The 15,722-nt window shown below is 53.0% G+C and overlaps 1 protein-coding gene across 1 annotated transcript in view; it reads left to right on the plus strand.

Moving 5' to 3' along the window:
* NOTCH3 (notch 3) overlaps window positions 6,447-15,722 on the plus strand; it is a 37,842-nt gene continuing 28,566 nt past the window's right edge. Inside the window, exons 1-7 of the mRNA XM_021083631.1 lie at window positions 6,447-6,662; window positions 9,291-9,369; window positions 13,534-13,676; window positions 13,778-14,116; window positions 14,206-14,328; window positions 14,405-14,638; window positions 15,486-15,641. Of these exons, the coding sequence (XP_020939290.1) occupies window positions 6,545-6,662; window positions 9,291-9,369; window positions 13,534-13,676; window positions 13,778-14,116; window positions 14,206-14,328; window positions 14,405-14,638; window positions 15,486-15,641 (1,192 nt within the window). The 5' untranslated portion in view covers window positions 6,447-6,544. The remainder of the gene's footprint in view (window positions 6,663-9,290; window positions 9,370-13,533; window positions 13,677-13,777; window positions 14,117-14,205; window positions 14,329-14,404; window positions 14,639-15,485; window positions 15,642-15,722) is intronic.

The raw sequence follows: 15,722 nt of genomic DNA on the forward strand, positions 1-15,722 counted from the left end.
CTTCAGGTCTTATTTCTTCAATTTAAAAAAATTTTTTTGCCTGCCCCACGGCATATGGCGTTCCCAGGGCAGGGATCAGAACTCAGCCGCAGTGGCAACCTACACCAAAGCTGTGGTAACACGGGATCCTTTAACCAACTGTGCCGGACCAGGGGTAGAACCTGTGTCCTGGCACTGTAGAGACACTGCCAATCCCATTGTACCACAGTGGGAAATCCCAGTTCTTAGTTCTAATGTCCCCTTGTCAGCTACTCCCTACACTGAAATCTCTCCATCTATCATGTCACATCCTATGGTTCTTTGTTTGCCTTCTTGTTTCTTGTCTGGAATCTGCTCTATCTTTGTCTCCTGCATCTATAATAGGGCCTGGCACCAAGTAGTTACTCAGTATGTTTGTTGAATGATTGAATGAAGGTGAGAAGAGCTGGAGGGTTGGAGTGAGCTGCCAGGAGAAAGCCGTCTTCTGAGTATGAGAAGGGTGTTCTGGGCAGTGGGCACAGTCTGTGCAAAGACAGGGAAGGCTGAGAGACAGGGAAGGGAAACCAGCAGAGGTGAGGAGGATGTCACTCTAGGCAGTGGGGAACCATGGAGCGTTTGAGCATGAGAGGGCCCCAGGGAGGCAGTGGCTAGGATAGCTGGCTAGGTCTGCAGCCCACAACCACTGGAGTCCAGACTTCCCACTATTTTCCCGGGTCCCATAGCTGGCAGCCCTCACTCCTGCTGGTTCTTATTGGGCTCCCTGGCCCACTGCCTAGGCATGAGGGTCTGGCCCTAGCTTCCATGTGCAGAAGATGGGACTGTGGTCCCAAGAGACAAGTCAAGGGCACGTTCTCAGGTTCCCAGTAAGCAGGCCTGGGCCCAGCAGCTGTGTCTTGGCCTGGCCCCAGGTCCTGCATCCCCAGGGGACTGAGCTCATTGAGGAGAAATGCAGTCCCTGACCAAGGAGGCCGGCAGGGGCAGGGGAGACAGCTCAAGCCCACCCCTACCCCCACTACGTTGGGAACTAAGTGGCTGCCTGCTGCAAAGCCGTGGGAATGGTTGCTCTAACTGTCCTGTCCCCCGAGGATCTGGACACCTTAGACTATTCCTACGACCATGGCTGGAGGGCAGCAACAGAAATCTGGAATGGGCTTGCTCAACTTCTGCTTTGCTGAGAGGGTGCCCTTAGAGTTGTGGGGGATTCAGAAGGGACACACAATAGAAGCTCTGTAAATGCATCTTCCCTTTGTCCCCCCTCTTTCCCATGCTGAACTCAGTCTGTGTTTTTACCATTATGCTCCCTCTCTGTCTGCCTGCCATGGACTAGGGGCCATTAGATCATCAGAGTAGCAGACTCTGGACTTCCTGCCTAGCAAAATGTGGAGAGGTTCTTGGTTGCTCATTGTGACGAGGTGCTCAGCACTTCTTAGAACATCTTTCCACCAGAAAATCCTTTCTCAGATAGATCAGAGGAGGAGCTACCCTTACTCCTGAAGCCCCTACTATTGCCCCTGGATCCCCAGCCCCTACCATTGCCCCTGGATCCCCAGACCCTTCTCTGGAACCCCAAGATCTCTAGAATTATATTGAAGAGAGTGGTCTGGGTCCCTGTGGTGATGGCTCCTTTGGGCTGAACATCCCAAGTCCTTCAGCAACTTTCTGAGGCACCAAACCCTCCCATGTTGCCCTCTCTGTGCCTGTCTCATGCTGGGTGATATCTGGCTCCTGGGGATCCCCCAGTATAGAGGAGGGGAGAAATAGAAGGATACAGACACCCACAGCCCCTTGTGGGCAAGGCCAATGTAATAGGGCAAGAGGGTGCTAGAGAGCCAGGGGTTGGGAGCAGAGAGGGCTTCCTAGAGCTGGAATCTTGAAGAATAGGAGTTTAGCAGGTATAAGAAGTGAAGAAGGATAGGCATTCTAGAAAGAGGGACCAACATGGGCAAAGCAGTGGCATGGGCAGGAAATAGTAGAGCATTCCCTATCACTAGGACAAAATGCATTTTTTAAAAGAGAACACATCTGCTGTGAGTTCCTGCTTGGGGAGGAAGCAAACTTCTAACTAGCAGGGTGTCCCACGCAGAAGGAAGAACTGGAGCAAAGGCCATGAGAGTTCAGAGCCTGTTGGATGAAGATGGAGTTTGTCTCAGTGTGATGATGAGAGGGGTAAGAGGGGCTGGAGAGGGTCTGAAGGCTTTGAAAGCAGGCTAGAGGGACTTGGATTTCCTCCTGGTGTAATAGGCTTGGTGAGAGACTTAAGCTTTGCCTGCCCCACGGGCCTGTTGACTCAGCATACTCACAGTGAATCAGGCTGTGCCACTTATGCAACGTTTGTCCTTTTCTCTGTCCAATCCCCATCCCCACCCCCACCCCTACCCCTTTTACTCCACGTGGCCTGGGTTCATGCAGACCTGGGTTCAGATCTCAGCTCTTCCTCTAGGAAGCCTCCAGCCAAATCACCACAGGATAGGCAGATACCCACCCCCATGGGGGCTGACCCATGAGATGGGTGGAAATCTCCCTCTCTCAGGTGGAGGCTGCACTCACAAGTTGGAAATGGCAGAACATCCTCAGTACCTGTCCCCTGGGGCTGGACTATCTACCAGCTTCAGCAGGGCTGGGGGTCATCTCCCATGCTGGGCTCCAGTCAGCTGTTCAAATTTCACCCCGGGCTTTTCATTCATCTTTCTCTCTAATTGTACTTCTCTGCCTCCATCACCTCTTCCTCTTTTTTTTTTTTTTTTTTTTTTCTTTCTTTTTAGGGCTGCGCCTGTGGCATATTGAAGTTCCCAGGCTAGGGGTTGAATCAGAGCTTCAGCTGCCAGCCTACACTACGCTATGGCAACACCAGATCTGAGTTGCAGCCTTGACCTACACTGCAGCTTGCAGCAAAGTTGGATCCTTAATGCACTGATCGAGGCCAGGGATTGGATACACATCCTCATGGATACTACTCGGGTTCTTTTTTTTTTTTAATTACTCAGTGAATTGTATTGCATTTATAGTTGTACTAGTTGGGTTCTTAACTCACTAAGCCACAATCATAACTCTACCTCTTCCTCTTCTAGTGTTTAACCAAGGTATTAGTAGATGAATGGATAAGCAAAATGTGGTTTAGCCGTTCAGTGGAATATTACTCAGCCATAAAAAATGAATGAAGCACTGACAAACACTACAACGCGGATGAACCTCAAAAACGTTAGACCCAGTGAAAAAGGCCAGACACAAAAAGCCACAGATTGTACGATTCCACTGATGTGAAATGTCCAGAACAGGTCCATAAGAGACAGAAAGCAGATTAGTGATTTCCAGGGGCTGAGGGAGGGAGGGTGAGGAGTGACCGCTCATTGGGATAGGGTTTCCTTTGGGGTTGAAGAAAATGTTTTGGAACTAGATAGAGGTGATGGCTGCACTAAATACCACTGAACTGTACTTTATTTTATTTTTTCTTTGTTGGCTGCACCCAAGGCATATGGAAGTTCCCTGGCCAGGGATCAAATCTGAGGCGCACCTGCAACCTACACCACAGCTGAGGAAATGCCAGATCCTTAACCCACTGTTCTGGGCCAGGGATCGAACTCATACTGCCACAGAGACAAGCCAGATCATTAACCCACTGTGCCAGAGGGGGAATTCCTGAACCATACACTTTTAAATGTAAATAGTTAATTTATTATTATTATTATTATTATTTTTGCTTTTCAGGGCCACATCTACAGCATATGGAATTTCCCAGGCTAAGGGCTGAATCAGAGCTGCAGTTGCCAGCCTATGCCATAGCCACAGCAACGAAAAATAGTAATTTTAGTTTATGTGAATTTTATCTCAATTTATTTTTTCTTTTTTGGCCATCCCGCAGCATATGGAGTTCCCAGTCCGGGGATCAGATCTGAGCCGTAGTTGCGACCTAAGCCACAGCTGTCACAATGCCGGATCCTTAACCCACTGTGTTGGATCAGGGATCAAACCTGCATCTCAGCACTCCCAAGAGGCCACTGATCCCATTGTGCCACAGCAGGAATTCTGAATTTTATCTCAATTTTTAAAAAATCATAAGAGGAAATCACAAATAAGCATCCAAAACAGTGGTGAAATTTCGACAAACATCAGGATATTCATATAGTCTCAAAGTATCTTCCATCCCACACGGTGTTGATATTTATTCATTGTGAAGGGGGATGGGAAGAGAATGGTGGTAACTTTACAGTAGAGAAACTGGGGTGACTTCACTCAAGTGATCAAAGTTTAACATCACCCATGTTGGGAAGTGACATTAGGTGCCTCCCGATAAAACACACCAGGGAGGACCAGCATCACTTCTGCATTCCTGCTAAAGACACACAGCCTGAACCTGGTCATGAGGAACCAGCAGGCTACCCTATTAATCGATGTTCTGTGAAGTAAGTGGCCTTGATTCTCCAAAAATGTCAGTGTCATGGAAAACAAAGAAAGGATGAGGAACTGATGAAGATGAAAGCACAAGAAGAAACGTAACAATTAAATGCAACACATGGTCAGGAATTAGATCCTGAACCAGCAATGAAATATGACATAGAGGATATTACTGGGAAACAGAAAACTCTGAATATGGACAGAGGGTGAAAGCTGTGGTGTGTTTAGATAATAGAATGCCCTTGATCTTGGGAAACATACTGTGATGAATTTGGGGGCAAAGGAGCATCATGTCTACAACTTGTGCTCAAAATAAATATATTTATAATATATTTATATATAGAATATATAATTATAAAATAAACATGGCAAAGTAGGGGTAGAGCTGGTGAATGCGAATGAAGGGCATATGGAAATGGCACTATTCTGTGTTTTATATTATTTCAAAACAAAAAGTTTTAAAATTGCTCAAACATCTCTGGGGTGCCCATATGACTATCTCCCACTTTGGTGCCCCATGCTCAGTCCTTGTTCAGCTGCCTCATGGGTGACCCTCAGGCTCTGTTTCAGCATCTCATCTCCAACCTATTCCTCCACCCTTGCAGTCTCATCACCAAGCCGAATACCTACAAGTCAGCCTGGCTACTTCTCCTCCTCCTCAGGGCCAGCCCAACCTGACCCATCCACCCTCCTTCCCAACTAGACTCTGACCCTTCCTCTGGGTGCAGAACTCTTCCTCTGCTGTGATGTCTTTCTTCCAGTTCTGGGCTGAGCTCCAGTGAACTTTCCTTGGGGAAGCCCTCCCTAGGGGAGGAAGGTGTATCCCCAATCCCTGGAACAATGCTGGACATAGAGCTGGAGCTTTAATACCTACTTGTTGAATAAATGAATGAATGAATAAGTAACTCCCTTACCCCAGGCAGAGCCCTCACCAGCCCCTCTGTGTGCTTTCCCCAGTCTCTGTCCTTACTTCTGGCCCAGCCCTAAGCCCACAGTGCTGAGGGTGTCTCTATCTGGCTTTTTCTTCCCCAGACTGAGGGCTTCCCCAAACTGGGCTTGGGGCTTTTCAGGGGTGCCCATTCTCACTACAGGACAGAGCCCACTGCAGTGGCTTTTGCATCATGACTGCTTTTGGAAAAGGCAGTTTGATCAAATTGAACAAGATTAGCTTAATGGCAAAGCTAATGGGGTATGTATGTGTAGGGTATGGGGTGGGGTTAGGGGTTGGGGTGGACGTTTGGGGTTCACACGTATAGTGAGGAGGAAGGGGTGCTTTTTAGGGAGGGCTGAGAGAAAGGGTATGGGAGTTTTCAAGCATGCATGAGACTCCCAGCATGTGTTTGAGGTCCGAGGCTGCAAGTATTACCCATGGCTCAAGGCCTGGCTGAGCCTGAGTTTAGGGTTTGTGAGTGTTTCAGATTTTTTTTTTTTTTTTTTTTTTGTCTTTTGTCTCTTTAGGGCCGCTCCTGCGGCACATGGAGGTTCCCAGGCTAGGGGTCTAATAGGAGCTGTTGATGCCAGCCTACACCAGAGCCACAGCAATGCCAGATCCCAGCCACGTCTTTGACCTACACTACAGCTCACAGCAACGCTGGATCCTTAACCCACTGAGCAAGGCTAGGGATTGAACCCACAACCTCATGGTTCCTAGTCGGATTCGTTTCCGCTGCGCCAAGACGGGAACTCCTGTTTCAGATTTTAAGTCCCCAGGAAGTTCTGTGCACGTATCGGTAATTGTGCATCCTGGCTGTGTGTTCAGGAGCCTTGCAGGACGTGCCTGGCTTCAGTTTCAGGGTGTGGGGGGGTGTCTGTGCGTCTGTCCTTGTTCTGTGTCCAGGCTCAGAGTGTGCGTTGGGGAGCAGGAGATGTTCAGGAAGCTAGGTGTGTCTCTCACACACCTCGTTGTCTGGGCCCGCGCCTCACTGCATAGCTGGCCTGAGTTTCCTTGAGGGTCTGTGGGTCCCAGGCCGTGTGGGTGGAGGGTGGGTGCCGGGGGCGGGGGAGCTCAGGGCCGGCCCTGGGGCGGGGCAAGCAGCCCAGGGCTGGGGGCGGGGCGGCCTGGCAGTCTCACTTCAACGAAGTTGGCGGCGCGGAGGCTGGCCCCGGACGCGCCCGGAGTCCAGGGAAGGAGGGAGGAGGGAGGAGGGAGGAGGGAGGGTCGCGGCCTGCCGCCATGGGGCTGGGGCCCCGCGGCCGCCGCCGCCGCCGTCGCCCGATGTCGCCACCGCCGCCCCTGCCGTCCGTGCGGACGCTGCCCCTATTGCTGCTGCTAGCGGGGTCCGGGGCTGCAGGTGAGGGGCCTGGACCTGGCGGGTGGGATGCGGTGGGTGTGTAGGAGAAGAGTAAGAACGGAGTGCAATCTCCACTGCCCTGAGTCTGGGCCTAGGGGACCTGGAAACCAAGGGCCAGAGAGAAGGGGCAGGGAGCTCTGGAGCCCAGGGTCTGTGTCCCGGGGGTTGGGTCGGGTGGGGTGGGGTGGGGTGGGATGGGGTGGGTGGCGGGTGGGCAGGGACTCAGAATTGGTAGTGAGGACGAGACAAGACCCTAGAGACCCGAGGAACTGGGGCCCAGGAAAGATCTGGGTTGGCAATGAAGGGACGCAGGGGTCTGGAACTAGGAGCTCTAGTGCGGGGATCAAGATTAGCGGGTGTGTGAAGGGTAACCAAGAGTCTGGGGCTCTCTCACAACCCACGCCCATCTGAAGTCCTGGGAAGGTCATGATTGGAACTCAAGTACCACCAGGCCGGGGACCCCTAGCACAAAAGCTCCCCCCCGCTCCCTGGGGCAGGCCTGGCCGGGCGGGGGGCGGGGAGGGGGCGCGAAGTTCTCGGAGTTCTAAACTCAGAGAAAACTTCCCAGGCCGGAGCGCCGGAAGACCCGGAGCCGGAGTTGGAGCTGGAGCTAGAGCGGCGTCCGCGCCCCTTCCCCCGCCCGCAGCCCAGCTCCCTCCCCTGACCGCCGGGACCCGGCGGCCCCGGGACCCCGTCCCCGCCTTGGACACAGAGGGAGGGCAGGGGGCGCGAGCCCACGTGCTCCTCTCCCGCTCCAGCGCCCTTCTCCTCAGCCCTAGCCCCTCCCCAACCGGCCGGGGGGCCCCTGCTCCTCCCCCTCCCCCTCTCCCCTCCCTCGCCGGGGACAATGGCCGCGCCGTCTAGACACCCCCTCCCCCTGGCCGGCCTCGCGCTTTCTTTGCCAGACAAAGCGGGACAGCGGCGGGGCCCGGGCGGGGGCTGCGGAGGAGCACCCCCCAAGGGAGGCCTGGCCGGCAGGGGAGGGACACTGGCCTAGTGGCCCTGGCCCAGGATCCCTGGACGCTGCTGCGGACTCAGCACTCGGGGCGTGGGGGCTGTGGGAGCAAACAGGCCTCCCCAGCCCAGCCCCAGGCTGGTGGGGCAGGACCAGGCAGGAGCAGCCGCCCCCGCGAGGCCATGGCACATGGACATGTCCTGTCACACTCACAGGCACACAGTCCTGGATCACACATACAGAGATACAGAGATGCAGACGTGCCCATGCAGGCACACACACGCAGAGTACCTCTGCAGACATACACACTCAGCTCACAAAAGACACATACACAGCTCACACAGGCTTACACATAGATGCACATACAATCACTTGTTCACACATAACATGCATCACCAGTCCAAGGCCTCGCACAGGATGCCTGCACACTCTCAGATGCACTTAGATGCAAAGACATGGCTATACCCAGCTCACACATGAACACAGATGGGCACATCCAACCCATACACAGACACACCCATGCACACACAGGTGACACACAGGCACACAGCTATATACTCAGATACATGGTTCATATACATGGACATGCAACAATTTTCAGCCTAAAAAATCTCTATGCCTGTGCAGGTCACACAAACACACACGCGGCTCAGCTGGGCAAGGCCCACAGCTTGTGTCTTGTGGTCCTCAGAGTGAGTTCACAAACACCCACAGGCTCCTGTCTGGGTAATAGTGTCCTATTTGCTAGTACCCGGAGGAAGGGGACAGAAGCCCTATTTGGTGCTTTCCCACATCCAACTTAACTTGTTCTGTCTTTCCCTATCTCTCCCTTTTTATCTCTATCCTTCTCTATCTGCTCTCTGTGTCTCTCTGTCTACCTGCTTCTAGTTTCCTCTTTTTTGTCTGTTTTCTTCATCTGCCTCATCCTTTCCCTTTCTCTCACTCTCTTTCACACATGCACACAGCGGCCCCACACCTGCTGCCACACACAATTCTCCACTAATTCACACTCACCACACCCCTGACCCATCTGACTGAACAGTTAGACTGTGCCACACCCCAGAGGGACACAGCCCTCAGGGATAGGGACTCTGGACATGGTAGCACATATCTTGTGCCAGCTGCCCCTCCTTTCAACACAAGCCCTATCCTTGCAACACCCAGTGCTGGCTGCACATGGAGTACATGCCCTGGCTTCTCTCCCCAGAACTGGCACGTAGGCCTGCCCTGCTGGAATAGATGTCCAACATCAGGAGAAGAAAGACTCATGGCCCCAGGACTCTCCACCTCTGCCCCCTCCACAACCTCAGGATCTAGGCGCACAGTCCCAGACCTCCCTTCAACCCTCACTCCCTCACTTCCGCCTTAGCAAACGTCCCCATTCTGGCAGCTTCTGGGCCCCCACATCTGGCACAAGTCAGCCCCTCCTCCTGCCCACCCCTCCTTGTGGTTCCCAGGGCTTGAGCTGGCAGGGACAGCTGCAGCCTCAACAGCTGGGGCCAGGGCGGGGGACCGTGGGAACTGTGAATAGGGGGGCTCCTTGCACTCACAGAGACACCCCAGCCTGGTGCAGCTGTTGCCTGAGGGAGGAAAGGAGGGAGAGAAACCTCAATCTGGGCTGGGGTTCCTGGGTGCCTGTCTGAACTCCCCACCTTTTCTTCATCCCCACCCAGCACCCCCTTGCCTGGATGGAAGCCCATGTGCAAATGGAGGTCGCTGCACCCAGCTGCCCTCCCGGGAGGCTGCCTGCCTGTGAGTGCCTGGCTCTGAGCCATCAGTGGGCCTTGTGTAGGGAGGCGGTCTGTCTTCTTCCTCTGCCTCTATGTTCATCATAGATTCTTCTAACACTTCCTACATGTGTGTGGCTTGGGCAACCTCTTGTTACCCTATTAAATGGAACAGAGTCAGGAGCAGAGGCTCTGGAGTCTGCCTGGTCCAGGTTGAAATCCCACATCATCTTGCTGACTGCCTGGGACTTAAACTCTTTAAGCCTCAGTGTCCTCATCTGGAAAATGAGCCCACCAATGCCAACTTCACAGAGTTCTCTGCTGCCTGAGATCATGTGTAAGTCCTCTGATGGAGAGTAGTCATTCAATCAGCACATGTTCAGGGACCAGTGACAGTGGCTTGGCAATGTGGGTACAGCCTCTGCACCTTCCTACATCTCCAGATTTAGTGGTGACGGCACAGGAGCCTTGCTCTTCCAGTTTCTTGTTGTGTGACCTTGAGTGAGTCACTTCCCTTCTCTGAACCTCACTGATTTGTGAAATAGGGTGCTTCTTACTAGTTTCAACCAGAAGGGGCCCCAAAATGCAGTTGTTGGATAATACAAGGAAAGACAGAGTGTTAGAGGAGCAGGACAGGGCCTGGGAAATTGATGAGCAGAGGCAGACAGAGCTCAGTTTGAATTCTGGCCTCTGGGATACTATGAGCAAGTGCTTTGAGCTCTCTGAGCCTCAGTTTTTGCATCTGGAAAATGGGGCCATAATAGTTTCCTCCTTAATGGCGTTGATTGTAAAGATTAAGAAACTCTTTATATGGTGAAATCAGCATAGTGTTGGGCATACAATAATAAATGGAATTATTATAGGACACAGGCAATAGGTGCCATAAAGGGGAACCTCTCAAGGTTATGGGGAAATACTTGGTTCCTTTTATAATACTATCATTAATAATAGCAGGTCACCCAGTAGCCATTGATTGATTCATTAATGTATCCATTTTTATTTTTATTTTATTTATTTTTTTGTCTTTTGTCTTTTTAGGGCCGCACTCGGGGCATATGGAGGTTCCCAGGCTAGGTGTCTAATCGGAGCTACAGCTGAGGGCCTACACCACAGCCACAGCAACAGGAACACCAGATTCCAGCCGCATCTACACCTACACCACAGCTGATGGCAACTCTGGATCCTTAACCCACTGAGCGAGGCTAGGGATCAAAGCCACAACCTCGTGGTTCCTAGTAGGATTCGTTTCCACTGCCCCACGATGGGAACTCCAGTGTATCCATTTATTCAACAACATGTGTGCCAGACCCAAGCTCAGTGGGTCTGAGTGACTTTAGAGGCTCTTTGAAGTTAGGAGCGCCACTTTGGCTCACCTGGGTGGGGGTCTTCACCTGGTTGAGCAGGTTCCTCCCACTGAGAGTCAGCGATGGTGGGAGTAGGGGGGAAAGTGTGAATTTACCTGGAGCTACTCACCTGGGAGGCGGAGCCGCGGGGCCGGGCGCCTGCGCTGTGGAGCTCCACGCCTGGAATGCTGCCGACAGGTGAATGCACCCGCGGCTGCCCCGCCCCCCCAACAGGTGAATCACCGGCGCGCGCGGCCGTCTGGAGCCCGGATCGCTGGGAGTGGAGCGGGCTCAATCCCTAGAGCCTGGCCGTGGGAACCAGTCCCCATGCGCCTCACCCGCTTTAAGATCCCAAATACTCGTGCGCTTTCAGGGTCTCCCCAGTCTGTCACCCCTCCTTGGATCTCCATCTCTCCCCTTTAAAATAGGCTTTTCCAAACCCTTGTCTCTATCTCCTCGTCCTCGCCTCCCCGGCCAGTCCCCCGACCACGTCTGCGCTCCCCGCCCCTGTCGGTCTCCAGCAAAGCCCAGGCGGTTGGGCGGGGCGCGGCGGAGGCTGGAACCAGCTCGACCGGTCGGCAGGGGCGCAGGGCGCAGAGCGTGGGAACCAGCCCGCGGTGCCGGGAGGGGGCCGCGCAGCCACGCCCTGCCTGACGGGTTCGGGAGGGGGACCCGCAGTCCTCCTCAGTCCTCCGCGTTCTGCGCAGCGCGCCCCCTCCCGGCGCGCAGTCTTGGCGACGGTCCGTGCCTTACGGACCTTTGGGGAGGGGCTTGGGAGCTGAGTTTTCCCTTTCTAAAGCTATCTGCCCTGCCCCGACTTGTTTCCCTGGGGGCCGGTGTGAGGGGGGGATCTTGTGGGTGACGCTAAGAACTGAGTCAGCTACTTAAGTTTAGCCCCAAGCGACCGGGACAAGCCAGAGGGAGGAACCCGGCTAGGGGTGGGTAGCGTCCTGGGCAGCCTGGACCCTCTTGCCTCTCCAAACCCTTCCCTTTGACCTCACCCTCTGGAAGTTTCCAGTCTTTTTGCCTTTTCTAGGGCCGCTCCTGGGGCATATGGAGGTTCCCAGGCTAGGGGTCGAGTCGGAGCTGTAGCCATAGGCCTAGGCCACAGCCACAGCAATACCAGATCTGAGCCGTGTCTGCGACCTACACCACAGCTCACTGCAATGCCAGATCCTTACTTAACCCGCTGATCGAGGCCAGGGATCGAACCAGCAACCTCATGGTTCCTAGTCGGATTCGTTAACCACTGCACCACGACGGGAACTCCAGGAGTTTCCAGTCTTAAGACCAACCCTCATAATTTCCTCACACTCAAGGTTGCCCTGGTAAGTTCTGAGGGGACTGCAGGCTGAAGGACCTTCCCCCAAAAGAAGGAAGGGTTATATGTGCCCCCAGGACAGGAGTGGAGGATTCGTGGAGGTCCTTTCTGTCCCCATGAGAGTTGATCCAGATCTGTGAATGAGGCTATAGATTAGTGTCTGTATGCTAAGCTGGTACATTGTGTTGGTGTGTCCCTCTGTGTGTGTATCTGTATGTTTTGGGATCTGTCTGCCTGTGTGTGTGCCTGGGTGGTTGGTTGTCTTCTGGCAGTTGAGACTTTGCATTTGCTCCTTCTTCTGGAATGCCCTTCACCAGGTTGTCCCATGGCTCCCTCCCTCACCTTCTCTGGTCTGTGAAAATTTATTTGCTTTTCCCCTACTCACATCAATCTATCCTCCTTATCCTGTGTCTTAGTTTCCTGTGGCTGCCATAACAATCGCCATATTCTGGGTGGTTTAAAACAATAGAAATTGGAGTTTCCATCGTGACTCAGCGGTAACGAACCCGACTACTGTCCATGAAGATGCAGGTTTGATCTCTAGCCTTGCACAATGTGTTAAGGATCTGGCATTGCCTGAGCTGTGCTGTAGGCCAGAAGCTGTAGCTCCAATGTGACCCCCTAGCCTGGGAACTTACATATGCCATGGGTGTGGCCCTAAAAAGACAAAACAAAACAAAACAAAAAACAACTCAGAAATTTATTCTCTCAATTCTGGAGGCTAGAAGTTTGAAATCAAGATGCTTTGGAGGAAGGGATCTCTCCAAAAGCTAGAACCTCCAGGTATTCCTTGCCTCTTTTCAGATGGCTTTCTCTTTCTCTCAAATCTCCTTCTGCCTTTCTCTGGTAATATACTTGTCACTCAATTCAGGGCCAACCTGGATAATCCAGGATGATCTCATCTTGCCATCCATCATGTAATTACATTTTTTTTACATGACATCACTAATTACATCTCTTTTTCCAAATAGGGTCACAGTCACAGAGTCTGGGACATGGACATATCTTTTAGGGGGGGTACCACTCAACCCACTGCATTCTTCATGGCCCTCAACAACCTCCCCCCTCAGTGTTTATTAATTCATTATTTGTCTATCTTCTCTTTGCCAGAGAGTAGGAACCACTTTTATTGTGTTTGCTGCTGTGTTCCTATTGCTAATTACCTAGGTGCTCAGTGATATTTGTTGCATGGATGGATGAGATTGTGTGTTTGTTTGCCTGTGTCTTTTTTTTCTTTTTTTCTTTTTCTTTTTTTATGGCTGCACCTGTGGCCAATGGAAGTTACCAGACTAGGAGTCAAATTGGAGCTGCAGCTGAGGACTGCATCACAGCCACAGCAAAGCTGGATCCTTAACCCACCTGGCAAGGCCAGGGATCACATCCTCACAGACACTGTGTTGGGTTGTTAACCTGTTGAGCCACACCCAAAACTCCCTGCCTGTTGTTTCTTGTCGGTCTTGCATGTATCTCTGTGTTTGGGGCTGTCCTGCCCTGACTTCCCCAACTGAGCTGTTTCTGCCCACAGGTGCCCACCAGGCTGGGTGGGAGAATGGTGCCAGCTCGAAGACCCCTGCCATTCTGGCCCCTGTGCTGGCCGTGGTGTCTGCCAGAGCTCAGTGGTGGCAGGTACTGCCCGGTTCTCCTGCCGCTGCCCCCGGGGCTTCCGAGGTAAGTGGGTGGGGGGTGGGGTGGGGGAGGGTGTCTGGAGGGGAGCCTGAGGCAGGCAAAGGTGTGAACAGCCCAAACTCACCCTTTCTGGCTCCCTCCAGGCCCGGACTGCTCCCTGCCAGATCCCTGCCTCAGCAGCCCCTGTGCCCATGGTGCCCGCTGTTCAGTGGGGTCTGATGGCCGCTACATCTGCTCCTGCCCACCTGGCTACCAGGGCCGCAGCTGCCGAAGCGACGTGGATGAGTGCCGGGTGGGCGGGCCCTGCCGTCATGGTGGCACCTGCCTCAACACGCCTGGCTCCTTCCACTGCCAGTGCCCAGCTGGCTTCACAGGGCCACTGTGTGAGAGCCCTGCAGTGCCCTGTGCTCCCTCACCATGCCGTAATGGGGGCACCTGTAGACAGAGCGGCGACCTCACCTATGACTGTGCCTGCCTTCCTGGTGAGGGAGCTGTACCCATGGAAGGCTGCAGAAGTGGGGGGACAGCAGGCCAGCCTGGCACTGACCATCCTTGCCTCCTCCCATGCCAGGGTTTGAAGGCCAGAACTGTGAAGTGAATGTGGACGATTGTCCAGGGCACCGATGTCTAAATGGGGGGACATGTGTGGATGGTGTCAACACCTACAACTGCCAGTGCCCTCCTGAGTGGACAGGTGAGCAGTGGGAATAGAGGGAAGATCTTGGGTGGGCATGCACCAGGTGACTGAACTGTATGTCTGTGTGCCACAGGCCAGTTCTGTACGGAGGACGTGGATGAGTGTCAGCTGCAGCCCAATGCTTGCCACAATGGGGGCACCTGCTTCAACACACTGGGTGGCCACAGCTGTGTGTGTGTCAATGGCTGGACAGGAGAGAGCTGCAGTCAGAACATTGATGACTGTGCCACGGCTGTGTGCTTCCATGGGGCCACCTGCCATGACCGTGTGGCCTCCTTCTACTGTGCCTGCCCCATGGGCAAAACTGGTAAGTAGCTATTTTTCCTGTAGGCAGCAGGGAGCCCTTCATGGCTCTTGAGTGGGGGCAAGGATGGAGTCTGACTTGAGAGTGAGAATGATTATGCTGGAAGCTGAATTTGGGGTGAGGGGTAAGCCTGGGAGGAGACTGGCAAACAGTCCAGGGCAGAAATGTAGAGCTAAACTGTGACTGAAAAAGAGAAGGGATCTTTGGAAGTGGCAAAGGTCAGAGAAGGTGTTTGGGAGTGGGACTTGGAAATGGGGGGAAGGGTACGTTAGGCAGAGGGTACTGCAGAAGCAAAAGCTTGATGGTAGCACCCCCTTTTTTTGTCTTTTCTAGGGTGGCACCCGTGGCACATGGAAGTTCCCAGACTAGGGGTCTAATCGGAGGTGTAGCTCCTGGCAACGCGGGATCTGAGCCATTGTCTGCAACCTACACCACAGCTCATGGCAATGCTGGATCCTTAAACCACTGAGTGAGGCCAGGGATCAAACCTGCAACCTCATGGTTCCTAGTCAGATTCGTTAACCACTGAGCCATGATGGGAACTCTGCACCCTTTCATAATCAGAAAAAGAGTCAATAAATTTTAAAATAATGTATGTATATTTCCAACTTATTTTTCAATGGTTCAGAAAAAAGATAAAGGTTACAACAGTTGAATCTAGGTGGTGGGTATATGAATAAGCTTTTCTGTATTGTTTGAGTTTTTCATTCAAAGGGTTAACAAATAATTGGGGAAAATAGCTACTAAATACACTACTGGTTAATAAAAACAAAACACAAACCAATATTCAGGGTGTGGTACCTTTGGGCAGAGAGAGGGTCTGTCCTTGACCTCTACCTACTTTTTCCAGGACTTCTGTGTCATCTGGATGATGCTTGTGTCAGCAACCCCTGTCATGAAGATGCTATCTGCGACACAAACCCCGTAAACGGCAGGGCCATCTGCACCTGTCCACCTGGCTTCACAGGCGGGGCTTGTGACCAGGATGTGGATGAATGTTCCATCGGTGAGGGGAGCACTGTCTGAGAATAGGGGAGGAGGAGGGAGGTGGGTCCTCAGCCACTCATGCCCACACCGGCTGTGACTA

This window comes from Sus scrofa, chromosome 2 (assembly GCF_000003025.6).
Source record: "Sus scrofa isolate TJ Tabasco breed Duroc chromosome 2, Sscrofa11.1, whole genome shotgun sequence".
In the NCBI taxonomy this organism is placed as follows: Eukaryota; Metazoa; Chordata; class Mammalia; order Artiodactyla; family Suidae; genus Sus; species Sus scrofa.